At 33.1% G+C, this 22,774-nt stretch overlaps 1 protein-coding gene across 2 annotated transcripts in view; it reads left to right on the forward strand.

Moving 5' to 3' along the window:
* Positions 1-22,774, forward strand: part of LOC126972303 (26S proteasome regulatory subunit 10B) — a 362,431-nt gene that overhangs the window by 330,117 nt on the left and 9,540 nt on the right. The window contains exons 1-3 of one of the 2 annotated variants that reach the window (XM_050818958.1): positions 20,809-20,986; positions 21,219-21,338; positions 22,130-22,266. In XM_050818958.1, the coding sequence (XP_050674915.1) occupies positions 20,902-20,986; positions 21,219-21,338; positions 22,130-22,266 (342 nt within the window). In that variant the 5' untranslated portion in view covers positions 20,809-20,901. Of the gene's footprint in view, positions 1-20,808; positions 20,987-21,218; positions 21,339-22,129; positions 22,267-22,774 lie in introns of those variants that run through there. The other variant, XM_050818960.1, reaches the window with a different exon arrangement.

The raw sequence follows: 22,774 nt of genomic DNA on the forward strand, positions 1-22,774 counted from the left end.
AAAAAATGTAGTTTTATCCGTGATTTTGTGAAAAACTACTACACTACATTAACATAAGAATACAAAGGTAAATTTTGCCATTATTTACAAGGTTACATCCGGCGATCCGGAAACCAGAAGACTCCGGTTTGAATCCAGATGTCTAGTCCAATTATTTATTCCGACGTCTGCAGGACTTGCGGCAGCGTACGTCACAAAGTGTAGCTATTGAAAATGTACTCATATCTAATTAAATGTTAAACTAATTGCATTCATGATGTTTATTTCATCATCATCATTTTGAGCCGGAAGACGTCCACTGCTGGGCAAAGACCTCCCCCAAAGATCTCCACGACGATCGATTTTTTAATTAAATAATCAAAAATATTATTTATATGTCATCAGTATGAATGTCGTATCTATTTAGATACTACATTCATATCTATTTAGATAGACTATATTTATAATAAAAAGAAACGATTACCAAAAAAAACGAGCAAAAAGAGCAACGGGCCCAACATAGATCCCTGCAGGACGCCTCAAGGCATATAACTACAAGATGACATAGACCCATTAAGAATAACTTAGACACCTGTTTTAAAAAAAAAACAGAAAACTGTAAAAAACGCCACGTCTTCCATCCAACACACAGAAAAATTACATAACTGGAAAGTGTGGTCTACGCAGTCAAAAGCATTACTGTAGTCCAAATGAAGGCTTAAATGTTAATTAATATAAATTTATTTAATGTAAATGTGAATGAAGTCCTGAGTTTTCCAAATGTCATCGAAAGATGTTACTGTAAAATATAGTGCTTATAAAAATTAATCGGTTATACATTTTAAGTATATTTTAATTATTGATGAAGTGATACTATCAGTACGCAAGTTCAACTCCTATATAACGATTTTAAGTTCCCTTTTGTTCGTTCTGTATAGCTGAAGCATGTCTGGAACACAGTGTATATACAATATGAGCTGAAGTGTACGTAGACGTGGCTGTATTGTGCTCTTAACTTATGATAGAACTACAGAATGTCGACAGAACATCGCAAACTAACGCTCCCATCGATATGAGACAAGTTTCCTCCAAGTTTACTGACAATACTACCAATATAGATCAGCCCTGTCGTGAGACACACTGTTCATCAAAATGAACTAAACAAACTTACAAATGTTAAAGTCCTTATAAATGGAAACAACAAATTAATAATATACTGATTATTCATTGGTATACTAGAGACTCAGGAGTGAATAGATCGAAAGCATTTATCATTTTTTTGGCTGCATAATTATACCATAGCATTGCGTTTTGTCAACTTGAGTATCACAAATTAAAAAAAAAATATGGATTAAAATGTGACGCTGAGATGTTATTATACTGTTTTAAATCAATTGCTTTAATTTTCGTTATAATTAATATAAAAAGTGAGTGTTTTTAATCCTTTCAAAAAGTTGTTACAGCCAGCTACTCTACATTTTTTTGAATATAATGTAATTGCGTATACTTTGAGTAATAAACTTATTATTTCCTCAACCAAATATCAAGTCTTGCAACAAAAACACTGATAGTCTTAAAGAAAGAGCTATCTCTTAAGATTAGTTACATTGAGTATATACGTTAATATGATGTAAAAGACTGAGAATGTAAAAGAAGAAGAGATTTTTAGTCTCCATGCTTCTATGTATGTTACGTCTTCTTCTGTTGCATGTTAAATCTCAATCTGTCAAAAGGATCTAGATAGATTATTATAATTATGTATATTACTAATATAGTAAGATAATTATTATATATCCTAAAGAATCCCAAAGATATAACGAAAATATAAAAAATATTTTATATTTGATATGAGATAAAATGAACTAAATAAGGACAGCGGTTAGATCACATATTTTTTTAGTCCGTGTGTGCTTTGGCCAACAGAAAGTTAGCAACGTCACGTGGGAGATGCTCGCGAACTTACGCCAGTAATTGAAAATTGGTTTAGAAAATAACAAAATTTGGCGCACTGAAGCAATAAATTTACTTAATTGAAGTATTTCCGCTTGCAAATTTTGGATCTTAATTAACAGTAAGTAATAGTAAGCTGTTAATATTATATAATATACAAGTTTACAATAATGTAATGTAATGTAATAAAGCATCATAAAGCAGCATAAAAGCTGAGGAAGTTATTAATGTAAGTAGGTTTCGTCTAATTTTATAAGTGGTTAATATTTTTAATTTTTTATTAATTTTTGATAGAGACCCCTGCTTGGGTGAAGGTCTAATCCATTTTCTTCCAATGTTTCCTATCCTTGCTCGACAGTAGCCAGAAGCCGAAAACTGAATAAGGTCATCAGTCCGCCGTCTATCTGGTAAGCCAAAATTCCTCGTCCCTTCTGACCCTTTCCATGTATTTTCTTTGAGCGTCCACCTATTAGTTACCATTATCAGCTAAGCGATATGTATCCTGCCCATTGCATTTAAGTTTTAAGGTGTGAGTAAGTACATCGATTTTTTTTCTTTGCACTTTATTACTTTCTACGTATGCATCTTCTTAGTAGTATATAATGTTATGGATCTCAATTAGTAGTCAGTTATTAAAGCTGATTTGACGTCTTCTACTTAAAAGAACAGCCGTTTCAAGTTCTACACTATATAAAGAGGTTTTCGCTACCATGAGTGCTGATGTGAGCGTCAATGGGCAGAGATTGTAACAATGGTAAAACTGATACATTGGGTGCATAGGGAACAAGAATTATGACTAGAGTGTATAGGTGAATTTTTACATAGACTATGTGCGTCAAATTCTCCTCAAAAGCAACCGAGTTTTCTGTAACTTATCTCATTCAAAGGTATTTGAAATTTATATTTATAGCAAATTTATATTTATAATTGCAGCAGGATTTCATGGAGATATCCAGAACGAGATAGTTCTAAAGTTGATGACAAAAACTTATGAACTGCTGAGAAAGTTAAGAAAATGTATGTTACAGAAGTACCAGCTACTGCAACTTATCATAAGGGAAACAGAGATCAGATAGAAGGTGGTCATCACGGCTTAAATATCTAACAGAATTTCTTTGAGTTCTAGATTATCGTTCCGTGCTACTACGCTCAAAGTTGTTAATGGCCGAAGAGATCGCACACGACGAAGAAGATACAATGATCTCTTTATGAAAAGCATTTTTCCGCGAGGCATTTTTTGGAATGGACGAGTATTGGCCACAATTTATAGTAATGAATTTAATTGAACTTACTTTACTTTAATTAAAACCTGAATATGTAATATTTTACAATTTGCAAGATAATGAATTTCTTTTTCATCCGAATTAAATTTATACTCAATATCCAGTTAATTGTGTATATTCTCACATATCTATTAGATTTCGAAGGCGTTGAACATGAGACTCTGGGTCGAGATATATATTAATTTTAACTTCGTAGCTTTGTTTTCTGAAGTTGGAAAGTTATAACGACGTGTACTGAAAACTTTGTGCTTGACGGAATTTATAATTTACACCAGTTTAACTTAATGCGGGAGCATTGGAACGTGTCGACAGAAATTTAATGGTCAATAACTTGAACTGAATCATAAAATTCAATAATATTTTTATTTTTTGTAAGAAGCGCCCAAATGGACATACGTACGGGTCATCTGATATTATCAACAAGACTGTTGCCAACTTTCAAAAGCGTCGAATAAACATATTTAGACAGGGTATAATCGCGTTTCCACTTACAAGCAAACTCGCGGTAGTCTTACATGAGTTCCTTGCAATATTGTTTACATGCCGTACTAATCCCTGCAATTTATTTCTGCTATAAATGTCTTGTGAGTAGGTCGCGGATCATACTATCGCAACTTATCGCGGAGGTGTTAAACACAAGAGCTTACGAGTGTCGCGATAGGAATATCGCAATTTCTTCTTATCGCAAACACGCGCACGTGTAGCAGCTGCATTAAAAATTTTGTTGTTGAATAAGAAAAAAAGATCAATTTGGGTTTGAGAATCGATATCTAGGAGACGTGAAGCAATAAAAAACTGGAAGATGGTCAACAATATTTCAATTGTATTCGTATGACCGCAGTTGATTTAGAAGTATTATTAGTAAAAGCCGTTATAAAAAAAACAAGTCACAAGACACACATTTCAGAGATTCGATATCACCGAAGGAAAGACTCGTTTTGACTCTGCGATTTTTCGGATTTCATTCTCAGTTGTGGAGAATTATTTTACGATGGAATTAAACACAGAGCTTTTTTAAATTCGGTTTTTATAATTTGCATGCCCCACAAACAAGGATTGCACTCATAAAATCCTGTTAACAGTTTCTTCTCGACTTTGCCGTTTACTAATAATTACTTACTAATTATTTTCAATTTAAACAAAAACATGAGCCGAGCGGGCGATACTTGCTGCGAAATATACGAAACTAGACCGATAAGCAGCGAGATCCTGTATCGTGCTACAACTGTTCTAAATAAAATTCCCACTTTATTCGCTGATTCCAGCAGAGTTCTATTTTAACTAAGGTAAGGTAAGCCTCTAAAAAAAGTATATCAAAATTGCCTGACATTCGTGTTAACCAGAGCCTAATATATAAATATTATCTATAAACATTTAGAATATTATTAACACTATATTAATATAGAGCAATTTATTGTATTACAATATTATGTAGTCCTATTCTAGTCGATTGCAGCAGAGTAATAATGAATATGGGTTACCTTCTCTGTAGAACCTATCAATTTCTGTACACAAGTGTCAAACTAGAATGTATCATGAAAATGTAAATAATTGAATGTGTTTCTGTGTGTGTGCTCCAAGATTATGCTGTTTCCCATCTTTATTTCTGCCCTGTCTGTCTTGCTTGCCTCTGTGTGTTAAAGGTACTGTTTAAAAATACTTTTTTCTTAAAATGATGGTGCGTTATCAATATTTGTTGGGATCAGTACTGCCACCAAATGGTGTTTTCGGTGCAAATTACTCGTAAACTTGTACTATTGTACTCCAATGTATAGAGTGCTCTGATAGAACAAAGCAGATCTGCTTCTTCACCTTGCTTATTCGGCAAGAAGATAGTAAATCCTGCGGATGGTACTTTTTACGCCATGAATTAATTGGTATTGAATCTTAAGGGTAATTTAACAGTTAAGTATTTTTCAATACCGTTGATTTTTTACACTGTGCAAATCGAAATAAGTTTCAAGGTGTGCAACCTTTAGATGGATGTGCGTTTTTTTGCGTACGTACGAGGATGAAGTAGTGCAAAGGTGGAATTCGGCGGCAGGAATCAGAAATCAGGTCAAACAGTTCTTAGGACCACTCCCCGTGATACATACAGTAGAAAACACACAAAGAAGTGACGTCTCTACTCATCGTTCGCAGAGCACTGGATCTTGACTATCCAAGCAGCTGTGAGTTGCAAGCGTTTAAATGGTTTGTGCTGGGGTACACCAAACCAGAGATGAAGGCAATATTCCATATGTGATCAAATCTGCGCTTTGTAGAACACTAGAGTGTGGGCCAGCTTGAAGTGTATTTTTGACTCCATGTGATGAGAGTGGGTCGTAAATCCTATTACTCCACTGCTGAATATCTAAATGATCGGACAGCCTGGGACTAGATTGTGATTATTTTATAGCGATAGAAATGACTGTACAATATTGTATATTTTTATTGAAAAGAGCGCAAAAAAAGAATGCTGGGAGAGTTTCTTGCGCCGCTTCTTCTCTCTCAGAGTGCCATTTGTTTCCGAAGCGGTAGTAGTATCCAGTAGTATAAGAAATGACATCAAAAAGAATTCTAAAGGAATCAATTTTGAGAAAATAAATGCCTTTTATGCCTTTATGCCTTTATGCCTTTATTAGACTCCTACATTCCCAACTACAGGATTTAAGTAAAGCATCTCTTGGGAAAGCTTTCATAATGAAATAACATTATAGAAGAACAGCAGATTCGTTCTTAGAGTACTGTATCCTAGACTGGACAACTCAAACAGTTCTGCATTACACAAATGATTCGAGCTGATTTGGGATACTCCAGAACAGACTGTATTGGATCGTTGATCGACTGGTGGGATCGGGGTCCAATGTACTCTGTTTCTAAGACTCGTTCGTCCTTCCATCCATTATTCAGAGACTTAGAATACATTAGCGTATAGACAACCTGATATCCCGATAACGGGTGATTAATTTTTATATTTTGTCAATTTGTGCTTAAGTACGTACATCTCCTTGTAAGTTGGTACGGAACTCTTTGTGTGCTATCTGACTCATACTTGACCTATTTCTTTTGTTGTCCGAGGCAAAAAAAATATAAGAACCGAACTGTGAATTAGCCACGCAAACAAATTAACAGTTAGTGTGTATATTATATTAATATTGACTTCATTTTCTGGCACAGATTTGAAATGCTGCCGATGTTACGTGGTAAATATTGAAGAAGAAGAAGAGTACAATATAGGCGAAAGGAGAAGAATTGAATTAAAGAACTCAAAACATTGAACTCATTATAACATTGTTACAATGAAATATTCTTTTATTATTATTATTCGTGTCCAAATTTATTCTTTTATTATTATTAGTCTACAAAGACTAAAACAATTTGAGACAGACAGTCTAGACCTAAGAAGAACTGGTGCAAGAATCTCAGCGGGCTTCTTTTTTTGAAGCTATAGGTACTTCTTTAGGCGCGTTATGAAAAATGGTGAGAGTGAAATTTTAAGATGCGTGCGCATCACTGTAACACAAAAGTAACAGGATTAACTCTCAAATTATCATGTTTACTATTATGCATATCAACATTATCATGGAGTGTATGGTCTCCATAGTAGGTACCTAACATTTTATCATATTTGCTACTTTAAAGTTTTTTATTTATTTACATTATCATTATTAATAAATATGTAAAATTAGTAAAAAAGATGACTATAAATAATTATTAATAAAATACCTGTTCACATCTGGTAACCCTAACGTTGCGGCTTCTTACATAATTTCCTTTAAAATTAGGTAAAATTGATTAAATAACTAATACTTGCTCACACTAAACTAGAGCAAAAATCGTTTATTAAAATCATAGCTACCTCTGCTTGCGGCCATTTTAAACTGGCATGATTTACCATAAATAGTAAATATAAAACTTCAATTTTGTATTAGAATTACAAAAAAAAATAGATGACTAAAAATTATTAACAAATATGTACCTGTTTACACCTGGCAACGTTTATATTGCGGCTGACTGAGAGCTGGCAACCGGCTTTCAATTCTTGACATAATTTCCTATATAATCGTACAATTTATAAAAAATTATGTGGTGTCGTGGGACACCAGGTAGGAACGAAGTTCCTTCGGCTAATGTAGAATCGACATAAATTGCAAAAAAAATCGTTCTAATATTGCTATAATCGTTATCATATATTAATATAATAATATTGATAATATATACACTACTCGCTTGTGTATGCGACTGTCGCGCCTGCGCACGTCTCATTTAACGGTTTTATTCCACGCACTTTTCCACGCACTTTTTTCCACGGATTTTTTCTTACGGTTCCTATCCCTATCCCCTCCAAGCCTGCCGTAAGGAACTTCGTTCCAAAAAAACATATGGGTACAATTTTCATCAGAAAATTGATTAAACTAATATAAATTACAGGTACTTGCGGCCAATTTTTCATGGGAAAAATATCGCTAATGCATTGCATACTTCGTAAAGGTTTATTTAAAGTAAGTTTAATCAAAATCACACGTACCAGCTGAATCTAGCGGTGGGATATTGGGAATGATATTTTTTGTGCTTCCTAGCATTCCTAAACAATTGATCAGATAATTATGACACTCTGATAATGTTCTGGAGTATCTTGTGACGGTTTCGGACCAAAAAATCTGCATAATTTATTTCTTTTCCTCTAGGGAACATAGTAATATGATTATTATAATTTTGCCCCACTTGCATTACAATATAGCCTCAACTTAGGCTGATAAGTAATTTGCAAAGTAATTTTATTTTAACTTAAACTGTTAAAAAACTGAACTAAGTATGATTGTTATCACTTTTCATAATGTCTCTATTAAGGGGAAGTCACTTTGTTCGTGTGTCTTTTATAATATCACTATTTTTATATTGTACTAGCTGACCCGACAGACGTTGTTCTGTATATAATAAATAAAATAATATTTTTTATATGAATTTGTCAATAATATATCATAACATCAAAAATTACTTCGTAAAATATGCACCCCGCTGTCGTAATGAAATTGTTTCACAGCAGAACTGTCAAACCGTGCGTCAATAAATTCTCTCTTAGAAATTATGTGTGGACACATCAAAGGAAAAACAAATTTGTTATTTTTATTTAATTTAGCAGCATTTTCCTATTTATTCACCTTTTAAATCTTCTCTGGACTTCCACAAATAATTCAAGACCTAAATTAGCTAAATCGGTACAGCCGTTCACGAGTTTTAGCGAGACTAACGAACAGCAATTCATTTATATATATATATAGATTACACTAATTCACTAACACTACACTAACTGAAAAAGTTTTGTTCTTTTTAGTCATCTTACTATATCATTGTTGTCAAGGAGCTGGATTGCCTCCAGCTTCAGAGTATATTTTATACGTTTGTCAACGAACTCGATGGTGAGGTCCAGATGGGGATCGCTGTTTAAGATGTGCTTCTTCTCTCTCGGTCACTCTCGTCAGAGTGGTCGTGGCTGCTAATATGATGTGACATTAGTCGTCGTTGGTCTCCTTATATTTGGGTCGCTTTTCTAAACAATTTGTTTTTCTTTTTCGTTGATAAAGCCACAACCTGAGAGCTGAACAAATTATACAAGATATTATCAACTATACGTCACTCGAACGGTTGGCTCAGTGGAAGAGCGCTCGCACGGAACGTGAGAGGTTGCGGGTTCGAGTCCCGCATCGTTCACAAATATTGTTTTCAAATTTAATTTACAACTTTCCTTAATACTTCAATCTGGAATCGTACTATGATTTGAATATTTGTTTGTTTGCGATATGCTTAACGCAACTGTAGTCTTTATTATTTAGATTTCTATGATCAAAATGGCTCATCAATCAGCGTGCTAGACGAAAATAGTGGCCAAGCGCGAGTCGGACTCGCCCATAAAGGGTTCCGTAGCAGCAAGTAAAGTAATATAAAAGTTATCTAAAAGGGAAAATGATATTAAATTATTGAAATGTATAAGGTAAAAAATCTTTGCTCAAAATCATACAGTGCAAATGAGCTCTCATCATTTATTCGTATTAAAAAACCAGATTTCGTAAACTTACTAGATTTTGTTCAAAGCAATATTCGGTGAAATTTTGCATGGTAATGTGCATCATATATTTTTTAGTATTATCATTCTCATTTTTGTGTAAAAATGTTAATGCGGTTCACAGAATACATCTACTTACCAAGTAACAACAGTATAGTTCTTATAGTTTTGGGAAAGTGGCTGTGTCATACATGGACAGACAGACAGACATGACGAATCTATAAGGGTTCCATTTTTTGCCATTTGGCTACAGAACCCTAAAAATGTGAGATGCATAATATGTAACGCTGGTATTTGAATTACCGGTTAACTGAATACCTCTTAGTATCTCTGCTCTTGTCTATTTACACCAATCTTTTCAATAGAGCACCCGATACGAGTATAAAGGCATCACCGAAATTTGTCAAGATTTCCTTACAAATAGTTTTGAATACACACCCATTTATGCTTTTAAAGCTTACGTTTTCAATTTATGTTTTTCAATTGAGGAATTTGAATGCGAGGGATTATTTCAATCACGCCGCTTTTGGAGTTGTGTTTGGAATGGGTTAGAAAACCTAAAAAATATTGCTTCATCTCAATTGAACAAAAAACAACTACTTATGCCTTATTGATTAATTGGCGTTAATTGATTTTAAACACCGAAAATTTACTCTTAATTTAGTTCTTAAAACTTAAATATAATAGTGTATGATATAATACGTCGGATGGTTGATGTACTTTTTATTTTCTCTAATCTAAAACTAAAAACTAATTAACTAAAAAATCATAAATTGACCTCGGAATATTTAGATTCAGTTAACCCTTTTGTAGACATTTCTGTGACAAACCAAAATAATCCCACTAATATATAATATACTAAACACAAGCGGACCCGACAGACGTTGTCCTGTACACACGTGTTAAATTTGAATAATCGGTTCAGACGTTAGGAGATCACTAACATACGCAGAAGAATGATTAATGTACTGTATTAAGAATCTAAAAAATCATCAAAATCGGTCCAGCTGTAAAAAGTAGATAGTACAATTGTGAATCTAAATTTCGAATCCACTTGAACACACACAGAAAATTTCATTCAAATCCTCCTAAAAGGTACAGCCGTTTAGGAGGAGTTCACTGTCAACACACGTACAGAAGAATTTTAAATATAAATATAATACTAAACATTTAATTTCATTCTCATCAGCATAACTGCATTGTAACATACCACACCGAACACTTTTGTATCAAATACATAAATGCATTATTACAACGATAAATATTATAATTATTATTAACGATCAAGTAATAAAATTCCAAAGTGCAGTTTTCTAGGAGCTTTCTTCCAGATACTTGAAAGGATTATTACACCATACCAATAGTCTTATTGGTTTTTATTAAACATAGATTATTTTTATATACCACCCTTTTCCAGTACTGAATTTTGCTAACCAAAATCTTTTTCATTTATTGACACTATTTTTATGCAACTAACCTGCTTTTGTAGACAATTATTATACTTTCATTATTTATTCAGAGCATTGGTAACGAGCCCATTAGCTCAAACCAAAATACAATAAAAGAAGAATTTTTTGATTGAGATTTATATTATTACTCGGATCCAAAAAAAACCATTAGGTTTAATGGGCAAAAAAAAATATGTATGTTGTACCTCTATTTTTTGATTCTGAAACATCTATCTTTTTTATAAATACTCTGTGATTAAACATTTAAACGTCATTCTGCTATCAATAAAAAAGTGAAAATGAAAATAAAAATTAACAAAATTTAAAAGTGAACGGAGAAAAATTAAAAAAACGAATTAAGTCTAGATACACAACTGCATTTACTCAATCAATTTAACAATCTAGATCTATAAATCTATAAAGATGTTTGGTTGCTAAACTAAAATGAAATGTGTCTACTAGTTTACATATTGCCATTAATTGTAAGCCCGTTCGTCTCTTGTATTCCTTGGTGTAACTGTTGCATGGATTGTATTATACCAGATAAAGAGAAAGAAGAAGATTAAGACTTACTACAAAAAAGGAAAAAACAAGAGGAAATTCTTTTCTATTGCCAACACCGATAAACGCTAGCATCTCGGTATTCAACTTATTACAACCCATTTTGAGGAAGCATACTTTTAATATTTAATCAAGAAATAGTCTTGCCTTTTCAATTTAAAGACGTGAGCTCTCGGCAGATGTAACTGATCCATGGATTATATTATACCAGACCGAGAAAAAGAAAACTATTAAGAACTGCTGAACAAAAGTAAAATCATGAGGATATTGCAGGATATTGCTGAAGCAATAAAAGCATCTTGATATTAAAAAAATCTCTGGCCTTTTCGAATCCTTAAAGTTCTGTCAGTTCTATTCTGGCTTTTACGAAGACTATGCAAGACTCTTACAGCAATTTATAGTTGAAACATCTAGAAGCTTTTATCAAATTTTCTCCTCCTTTTCGAGGATAGCAGGAGCATTTTGAAGTTTTATCAGCTTATTTTGGCCTTTACGGAGATCTAAGCAAGATATAGGCAGTAAAAAATCAGATAGATATTCTATTACTTTAGTGAAACGAAGTTTTATTGTTGTAAATGTGTTTCAGTCCATGCGTTATAGCAAGCTGCCCATTTGTGATTAGTTTCTTTGTGGGTTGTTTGCCCCTGTTTTGTCCGGGTTTACTCAATAAATGTTGTTCTGTAGATGATGACGGCGAACCACCGTATGAAAAGGCATCGTTATAAAAAATAACTTTTTTGAAACTTTAAAAAAATAAATTTAGTTTTGATTATGCTTGCGTAACGATTTTATGTTAAATTAAATCTTTAAACATTTTTAATAGTTTTTTAATTACTTCGTAGTATATTCTACATACGTAAGTATCCATCCCTGACTCTGTGGTTCTACTGTATGTAATATATTATAAGAAATATATAACATACAATTAAAATATAGGTGTGGTCCACTAAAACCGCAAAATTTCGAAAGTAATGAAAAAAAATTTCGAAAAACCTCAGGTATAAAACGACGCTACAAAACATATTATATTACATTATTTATCTCTTAGTTAGAGAAGAAATTCCGCACTCCTTAAGAGGCAGTTGAAGGGCCCTTGAAAACGTGAAAATACCGAGAAAATGTGAAACTTTAATAGTTTGCGCTATGTTGAACATTTTAAACGATAACTTGAGTCGTAAAATATTATATGAAGTTAGTTCTCACTGCACAGCGTGGGCTAGCACAATTTTGATTGCACCAAATTATTGGAAAACTATAAGGAATCTTAGTGTCCATGAAACTGTGTTCTACTTACGTTTATCCACTGCTGTGAACTTTATCATTGTATACTGCGATGAAGATGAAACAGTATAAAAGTAGCAATTACTTTTTACTGGGCGTTTTACTATCTTTATGTACGTCGACAATAAGACTTTTGTTGGGCGCCTTTTCTTACAACCTTTCTATAATTAATAAAATCCTAATCTATGCATTGAATATTGGTCCATGCGTCATGCTCGTGAACGGGCGCTGCTTGTGTTGGCAGGTTGATCCTGATACTAGAAACTTATTATATTTTTTTACAATTTGCTAATAAAATGCTTTTAAATTAATTAATTAATGCTTGCTATTAAAAAACTTTTATTTATAGTATATGTGGATTGATGCGTCTACTGTACTCAATAACTCTAGTTTTTACGTATTAATTTACATCAGCCAACTATTATTACCAGCTCAACTTTTGCGAAGTGGCGGTAAATTTAAAAAGAAAATAAAAACTTGACATTTTTAAGTGTCATTTCCTTGATCTACATGAATAAATTGATTTTGATTTGATTTTAATATTAGAAATCATAGTACCTATGGAATTGCTGTTTTGTGGTGAAAAATTGAAAAAAATGTATTTTTTAATGGTAAATATATAGAGACCCTTACGAGAAGGAACTCTGCGGACATAGACTTGACAAACTGTGTGAAGACATTGTATTTCTTCTTGAGAAAAAAAGTTGTTGTTGGGGGTATGTCTAGCGAGTAAGGAGATGTCGGAGTTTCTAAAAGTTATGTAGCGTTATAACCGAAGAAGAGCCGTGTGAGGTCCTGCGATAACGTGGACCAATAATAGCTGCAGTAACAGCAGACGCCACGTGACCTTCACGAGAATTAAGATTTATAAGCGTCTGTGGCACAATAGGTTGAACCGTTGACTCTCGCTAAGGAGCCCCCGGTAAAATCCTCGCCCGCCACGAACGAATGCGTTTTTGGTTTTCCAATTCATATGTAACGTACATATTTTGACGCTTTATAAGATCGGCAACGCTCTTTTGATTCCTCTGGTGAGACCCGTACGCTCATTTCACTCTTTTACTCATCCTCTTCAGGAATCGTCACAGAATTAAATTAATTGCTCTGCCGCAACACAATTTAACAAATGACACAAACTAAAATGGAAGATACTCTCGGCGTGTTCCATTTTCAAATAACGTAATTTTTTAATAATTTTATGCCTAATAAGATTATAATAATATAAAACTTTCATTAGTATCTAGTCGCTGTCGGCATTTTCCACATGACGACCCCTACTCTATCCTTCTTCTTTATACTGTGATTGTATCTACTGTTTCGTTTCGGATTGAATGCCACGTGATCACAATACCTTTGTCTTAGGATGCCCGTGAAGTGTGTGGGATTGTAAACAATTAAAATACGCCTAGCAATCCGGTGGAATTACTGCTAACCACAAAAAGAATTAAACTATACCAATTTCCTCTCTATTTACTATCTCTAAGGTTCCGTCCGAGCGCTCTTACCAAATGAGCCAACCGTCCGAGTGTCGCATCGATCATAAATCTGCGTATGTATTGTTCAACTCTCAGGTTGTGGCTCCATCTGCAGGATATATTTTACAGTTGAAGCTCAAACTAGAAGTGAGGGATATCACTTAAAAATACTCTCAGGTTGTGGCTCCATCTGCAGGATATACTTTACAGTTGATGCTCAAACTAGAAGTGAGGAATATCACTTAAAGTAACAACTGTTAAGAACAAACTGTTAAGAATTAAACCAAAAACAATATAGTAGGTTCATAATAAAAAAAAATTAATTAGACCCTTGTCTAGCACAACGGTAGCTGATCAAAAGCTGTGTATCAATCAATTTCCCGCCAACTTTGACAACGACAATGACGGATGAATGTTGAAACATATTTTAATTATTTTTTCTTTGTTGAATACTTCGGTTTCATGTGAATTGACGACAGATGAAAAGGGCCATTTTTAAAAAAAATATATGTATTTTTATCTTCATTTCGTCTACACCGGGCATGTTATGTCTCTCTCGGGAAATCGTTGACGAGTTTTGGATGCACTTGTATCTAGATGTTTGGACTTGTATCGAAGTGTTTCTTGAGAAGGTCGAAAAAAGGTCTCATTCTCTGACTGCCCTATTTTTAGTGGTTGAGCCACTGTACGGATTCAAAAATGTAGGGAAAAACTGTATAATTTACACTCATCAAGACATTTTCCAGTTTTACCAGCACCATTAGCATTCCTCCCTCATCGCAGAATCCTTATTAGAAGAAAATGTTAACAGTTGTAATGAACGTAGTGTTGAAATTCTCTTTGGTTGCAATATTGAGTTTAAATTTAGTTAAATAAACAATTATGATACAATCAAAGAGATTAAATTAATATATGTCATAAATCGCCCGATCTAGAGGGCATATCAGTTTTTATGTTGTTAAATATTTGATCGACTCAGTCGCCTAGTTTTGCACCGATATCTATTCTTCCGTCTTGATTGAATTTCAGAAACCTTTTGAATCCAATAACTTACCTAATCCAAAATGATTCGGATTCACTCGCGGGGGTGCTGGTATCCTTTTACTAGAGAACATTTGTGACGCCTGCAAGGAGTCACATGGCCTTTATAGTGTTTTTTGTGACTTATCTAAGGCTTTTGATTGAGTCCAGCATCAGACGCTACTCAAGAAACTATACTATTACGGAATCCGTAGTATCGCCCTAATTTTTGTTACATCATTCCGCTGTGATAGGAGCAGAGAGTTTTCACGCAGTTTTCAGTCGATCGGTAAGGCCGTTTAGTCATTTAGAAATTTTTTTTCGTAGTTGTTTTGAGATTTCTCAAGCTACTCGTATATCGGTTCAAATTGTATTAAAAATTTCAGTTTGTTCAAGCCCTTTTGAATGGCAACACACACACACACACACACACACACACACACACACAAACATGCAGTCAGACATACAGATATCATCTTCAAAATTGTCAGGAATCGGAAAGGATATCTGATGAAAACTCAATTTTTTAAAACGAGGTAAAATGAACAATTTCCCAACTTTTGAAAATTTTCAATTTTCTCAACAGGAACTTAAAATTTATTTTGTTAAAATATATCACAGTTTTCAAACATGCATATTTAATGAAATATATAATAAATTTACAGATTTTACTTCATTGGGTAATATTTAACAAAGGTTTTCAAAATGTCTTAATAAAACACTATTTTTTTAATTTTCAAACGGCAATAACTTTTGAATGAATGAACTGATTTTCACGCGGCATTCGATGAAAGTTTTTGGGTCTCATAAAAAAACTTTGAGTTTCAATTGATCAAACTGACAATTTGGAAGTAATTCCGAAAAACCACTTTTTTCGGTTTTCTTACGTCAATAATAACTCACGAACAAATCAACCGATTTTGACCGGCTTGGTGACTATGAACGTGGTTATTTGATTTTAAGAGTTGATTAGTTTTTAGAATCGATTGAAAAAGCCGTTCAAAAAGTTATTCCAAACAAAAACACATATTATGTAAATTTATTATCGTAATATTTTTGAGATTTATTAAAATCCGGTCCGGATTGTATTCAAATTTTAAGTTTGGTCAAGACATTTCGAATGGCGCCAACCACGCTAAAATCGGTCGAGCCCTTATCAAAAGTTATAAGAGGTTTTATATTCATCCATACACAACACACACACATACATACAGACGTATGTACACCATCGCGGGAATAGTCAGGGAAGCTTCCTAGGACCTTAAAACGTCGAGATCTGATGATATCTCGATTTACATAAAACAGGGTAAAACCAATAACTTCCCAAATTTTCAATTTTCAATTTTCTTAGCAGGAAATTAGAAAAACACGCACCTAATGCACCTTAAAAAATAATAAAAAAAAACCACCTTTTCAAGTGTGATCATTTATTTTTAGGAACTATCACAAAACGTTTTCGTCCATTATTCTAACAATATATTTTTATTGAATTGTTGAAGAAAACTATTAAATTCTATGTTACATGCAGTGTGATATTGGAACTTTTCACTTACGATGCTATGCTCTCTCGTCTTCTACACTCTTTGCATACTACTTTCTTCAAATATAAATTCAAATATTTTTATTCAAATAGTAATTATATTTGGACGTAAATCCAGAAAAACGTTCCAAACCACAATCATGTCGAAATTGAGTTAAGAACACAAAACTGATCACGTGATTTATATTAATGGACTGACAAAACATGGCAGCCCTACTGTCACCTCTTTAAATGACATCATGACTTAGTAGCCCAACCCACATGACATGGAATACACTAATATTTATGCAACTTCAAACACGAATTCCTAAAAATGTGATGTTTGTGGCTTCGAATGTTTTTCAGGAACTACGTCCATGTGTCCCTCAGACTCATGGGCGTAGCGAGCCTTCTATATGGCCCTCCATATGGGCTATAGGAGGGCAGATAAAGAAAATCCTAGGCTATATTGTTTTAGTCACAATTTTTCAACATGTGAGTATCTCACATTTTAGTTAAGTATATGTAAAATTTTTAGACAAAATAGTACAAGTTATAACGATTTAATGAAGTTTGTTTTTATTATTAAATATTAGTTAATTAGCTATAAAAATTTATTGTTATTATCTGATGATGAATATCTAGGAAGAGAAATTTGTAATTTAATTTAGATCGTTATCTAAGTCAATTCAATTCAGAACCAAGTATTGATGCAAACGACGTATACTTAAGAGAATCTCATCAGGCTTGTTCAACAAAAAAGCGGTCTCTATCCCAATGTACAAAACATTGCAAATCGGCGGAGTGTTTTGTTTGAAAATAAAAGATAGCCAGTCGAAAAGAAGTTTTATCGCGAGGGAAATTCAGAAACTTTCCTGTAGAAATCCTTGTAAGCGATAACGCTGAGGGGTTCCTGTCCCTTTTGTATATTGTTTTATCTTCTTTCATGTTTTAAATATATCTTTTAATTCTTTAATTTTGATGAAATTTTTGCAAAAATAATATATATATGTATATATATGCCTTAAACACAGGAGCATTAACTGCCGTTTAGGAAATAGGAAGTTGTAAGCTTATGTTAAGGTACCCACGGTATTTTTTCAGAATTAGAAAGTTAACTAAATACTGAAAATAAATAAAATATTCATTTTAAACCATTCCGCGATATCCTGTGAGAGGCCTGCATCTCCCGTGCATACGGCATCACCCGTGCTATCGTCTGCATAGTAATTTATAACATTGTTCGAGATGTCCAACATATCATTGATATGCAGGAAAAACAGTGTAGGAGATAGCACTCAGCCTTGGGGCACTCCAGCGTTCATGGGCTTCGGGTTCGAGCAATATACCTATCGTTTTTCTTGTTGAGTTTTTTAAAAGTACAATAACGATACCCCCTACTATATATGGTTCTATATTATTTAGATTACGATATTTTTCTTTCTCTTGAAAATTGAAGAGTCCCAATATACTTACTAACTTCGTCAATCTAAAAACCATACAAAAGAATCTTTTTAATCACGTATGCTGCAGAACTGAGTCCGTTAGTCAATCCTTTATGAGGTCAAATTTTTTATTTTTTATTTAATTTAATTCCAATAAATAAAACAATTTCCACCGGCCTTACCTATTTTTTAACACAGGAGCGTTGACGGCCTTCTAGAAAAGTGTATGCACTTTCATGTCCCATGTCATATTGTCCTGGTAACATCTTGCCAGGAAGCTTGATTAGAGGAACGCTGGACACCCAGATGATGGTGATGACATCCAAGTGTGTGGCTTGTCATTGTTTTATTTTTTGTCTTTTTAAGTATTTGTCTAATATGTATGGCCTTTGCTGTAAAACACACATTTTTAAATAGTTTGGTGTTTTCAAGTTAGCAAAAAAGGTGCAAGATAACAATAATATGATATCATACTATAAAGTTTATATAGCTTTTTTTTATGAAAAAAGGGACGAGACGAGCATGACGTTCAGCTGATGGAAATTGATACGTCATGCCGATTAAAATGTAGTGCCGCTCAGGATTTTTGAGTTTTTCAACAGAAAAACTCAAAAATTCTGAGCGGCACAACAATTGCGCTCGTCACCTTGAGACATAAGATGTTAAGTCTCATTTGCCCAGTAATTTCAAAAACACAATAATGTTTAGACATTACTGCTTCACGGCAGAAGTAGACGCCGTTGTGGTACCCATAATCTAGCCGGCATCCTGTGCAAAGGAGCCTCCCACTGGTATCCACTTTTCTTGCTGTTCTTAAATTAAATTGTGCCAATAATTTAAATTCAATACAATGTGAGATTGAAAAAAAGAAGAATGGTCAAAAAAACCCTTTCTTGAATATTGGGAAGAGTCCTGCGAGATCTCCTGCAATTGACTTCGACTTTTTGGATTGTATTGTTTGAATAAGAAATCAGAAAATCAAGCGTAGATCTTTTTATGCCATAGTGGCATATCTTTCCGACCAGCACCGTCACCTTGAGACATAAGATGTCAAGTCTCATTTGCAAAGCTGCATTTGTTAAGCTGTTGTCAGCTTATATTATGAATACTAGCTGCTGCCCAATCATTAATTATTTTTAGTAATGAGAGACCACCCGTTTTGACCGTTTAGAAGTAAATGTAGAAGGTAAGTTTAAATTAAATTAAATAATATACCTATAATTTATTTAATATAATTTTAAATGAGATACATATAATTCAAAGAAAACAAATCTTATAACTATATTTACAATACTATGACTACATAAAATTAAAACTATCATTACGTGGAAGCGTACCTAAAATACTGGAAGCATTTCCGCATTGGATAGCTAGCTGACGTTGACCTAGATAGCTGCCAGCGCTTGGGTTTTCAGTAGCCTTATTGAGGCGCGAAGATTGTATTTTGAACATTCTCCGCGAGCAAGGCTTGTAACCGAAAGCCCGACTCATTTTGTGTCACGGTCAAAAGACGAGCACGCTCTGTTCTGTCGGTAGATGAGATCAAAAGATCATCAAAGGCTGACTTACAAAGAAGTGCGTCCCATGCTTTTTGACACATTAAATTCTCTGGAAAATTTTGAATATTTGCAATATTTAGCCAAGCATTGTTAGCTTCGTTCAAATACGCAATCTCTGAGTTACCTGGTACATGATTTACAATTCTAGTAACCAAACGCTGCGCACTATGAACAGAAGATAGAAATGCTGGTAAGGTAACGACCGAAACTTTGCGAGTACCCAAACCACCACACCGTATCGGTAAAGAGGCTTGAGACCATGCACGATCTGTAAACGCACAATTCAAAACGATTTCAAAAATATTTTTAATTGAAATATCAATTATATCAAGTAAATTTGGAAATATCCATAACGGGCTAGACCTTAAGAGGTACGTAAATTTTGGAACATATAAACAAGACCGAATAATAGTTAAGGTCATATGAGAATTAATTTTAAATAATCTGTCTGAAACGTTATTAAATTTTTTAATGTGATCATCTAATATCGTTGGAATTGAAACATTTGAAACTGGAAATAATGGAGTTACAAAACATTAATATTGGGGGCCAGAACATTAAATTTATTGGTAATATCAACCCGGTCTGAAATTTGGAATATTTCGCTGATAAAAATTTCGCATTTCGAAAAATTTTACTCAAGGCCGATTGAATTTTAAATAATATAATATATAATATAATATTGACACACTCTTATACAAATTATCTTGCCCCAAACTAGGCATAGCCAGTCCTATGGGTACTAGACAACGATATATTTAATACTATAATACACTTACTTAAACATACAAAAATACAAATACACATCTTATAATCGGAAACAAACATTCATATTCATCATTTAAATGATTACCTACCTACATGCACCTACCGGGATTCGAACCCAGAACATCTAGCTAATTTTAATTATGTTTTCAGATGTGTTTATGATAGAAGACGACGCTTATACATTTTACTTTTTATTTTATAAAAGATTAAAAGTTATAGGCAGCATACGCTTTGAAAGTGTGATATATTTTTTAATCAACAAAGGAATATTCGAAAAGAATAAGCTCTGCTCAAGCGATTGACTTAATTAATTATTTTGGTAAGAGAGTAAGTAGGTGAAAAGTGTGTAAAAAATATGAGTGAAAGTCTTAGAATATGTAAATGTAGTGGTTTGAGCTGATGACCTCGTTGCCACTGCTGAATACTCAAATTATTTAAAAGTGTCAATTGCGATGGTAAAATGTCAAATGTCATGATTCGTAAGAATTAAGAAATTGTGAGGATCGTCGATTTGATTTGTTTTGCTTGAATTTAGAAATAGGAATTTGTATTTTATAAATATTAATAATGGATTCCCAAAGAGAAAAGGCGTTTCAGGATTATAGAAAAAAACTCATGGAACACAAAGAAGTAGAATCTAGGCTTAAAGACAGTGAGCAATATCATCGTTATTGTGGACTAAATAAATTGCTTTGTTGCTTAAATTCTGTACTTTTTGTTATATTAAACACAATATATACAAATTAATAAAATTGTTAAATTAAACTGTTTATAATATGTCGTTTATAATTGGCACGATTATTAATTTAGATCTTCTTTTGTGTCACAAGATCTATGGTCCATTTGTAACTATACTATCATCATGTCAATTTAAAAAATTTCAGTGCGTGAACAATTGAAGGATCTCACAAAGCAGTACGATAAAAGCGAGAATGATTTGAAAGCACTGCAAAGTGTTGGACAGATTGTGGGTGAAGTACTCAAGCAGCTTACAGAGGAGAAATGTAAGTTGTACTCATTAAGCCATCACAAACATGTTGCTAATTAGGCAAGTTGACTCTTTTTATATAAATACTGACAAGATCAGCAAGATTCCAAGTGATACACTGTGCCCATTACTACAGTTCAGGTATCTGGTAAATCCCAATATAGCTACAATCTACATTGTGTTATGCATCAAAGTTCAGAAAAAATGCTTAGATATATAATGTACTCCATATGCTGCTTCTTAGTATGTCAATATATTAAAGTCTAATTTTATGAGGCAAATGTGATGTGATGCAGTCCACATCATTATAAATTATTTATTTAAAAAATTATTAAAAATATGAATAGTTCATGAAAACACATTCACTTAAGTGTAAATAGAGAGCAAATAATAATAAAAACTATTGTAAATTTTTAATCACTCTATATTTTTTTTCTGTAAGAGTTAGGCCCTAAAATGCAGTCCCTTTTTCATTTGAGTAGCTAGAACAATATGTTGTTCATTAATATTTTATTGATGATTATAAATAAATTTTGTTGTAAATAAAATTTTATAATTGAGGGTATTACAAGAATTGTGAAAAATCATTTTAACTTTTAACAAACAGTTTTTATGGCTACAATAGCTTTATTAATTTAATGGTTTTTTATTGATTGAGTTGATGAAACCTATTTTGGAAACTATTTATTGTATATATTATTTGACTTAGTCAATGTTATTTTGAATTCACTCTTTGTAATTTTTTTCATAGTTCTCATCTGTTGCTAATCTTGCTTACTAATAGTCAAATTATTAATTATATTCCAGTTATTGTAAAAGCAACCAATGGACCCCGATATGTTGTTGGTTGTCGTCGACAGTTGGACAAGTTGAAGCTAAAAGGAGGCACTAGGGTTGCTTTGGACATGACCACTTTGACCATAATGAGGCACTTGCCCCGTGAGGTATGTAAACTTCACCTTTATTACTTATAAGCTAAGAGGTAAATTTGGGTTACTGTTTCCCCTTAAGTTAACCAATATCTAACAAAGGATATTCCTTGATGGTTCAAAAAAGACATGAATTACAGAAAAATACAACACTGTATTGGGATGTTTCATGTATCAGGTTATTATAGCATAAATAATTTTCTTAATGACACCATGGACTGGTAATAAAGCGAACACCCTCAGGCTCTTTAATTATAAATGTTTATTGTACGATATCACATTGTAATCCATATTTTATATTAAAAAAAAATCCCGCTGACTTTCTTGCGCCCATTCTTCTCAGGAATGGGTGGTAGTTTTTGATGTTCAATAAGTGATTTTAATTCCTATTTTGAATAAAAATATTTGAATTTGAATTTTGAATTTATATTTTCAAGTAAACCATATCATACACTACTGACCTTTTCTGTCCCATACTATTTGCTACATTTCACTGTTTTTCATTTAAATTTTTAACAGTTTT

This window comes from Leptidea sinapis, chromosome 26 (assembly GCF_905404315.1).
Source record: "Leptidea sinapis chromosome 26, ilLepSina1.1, whole genome shotgun sequence".
In the NCBI taxonomy this organism is placed as follows: Eukaryota; Metazoa; Arthropoda; class Insecta; order Lepidoptera; family Pieridae; genus Leptidea; species Leptidea sinapis.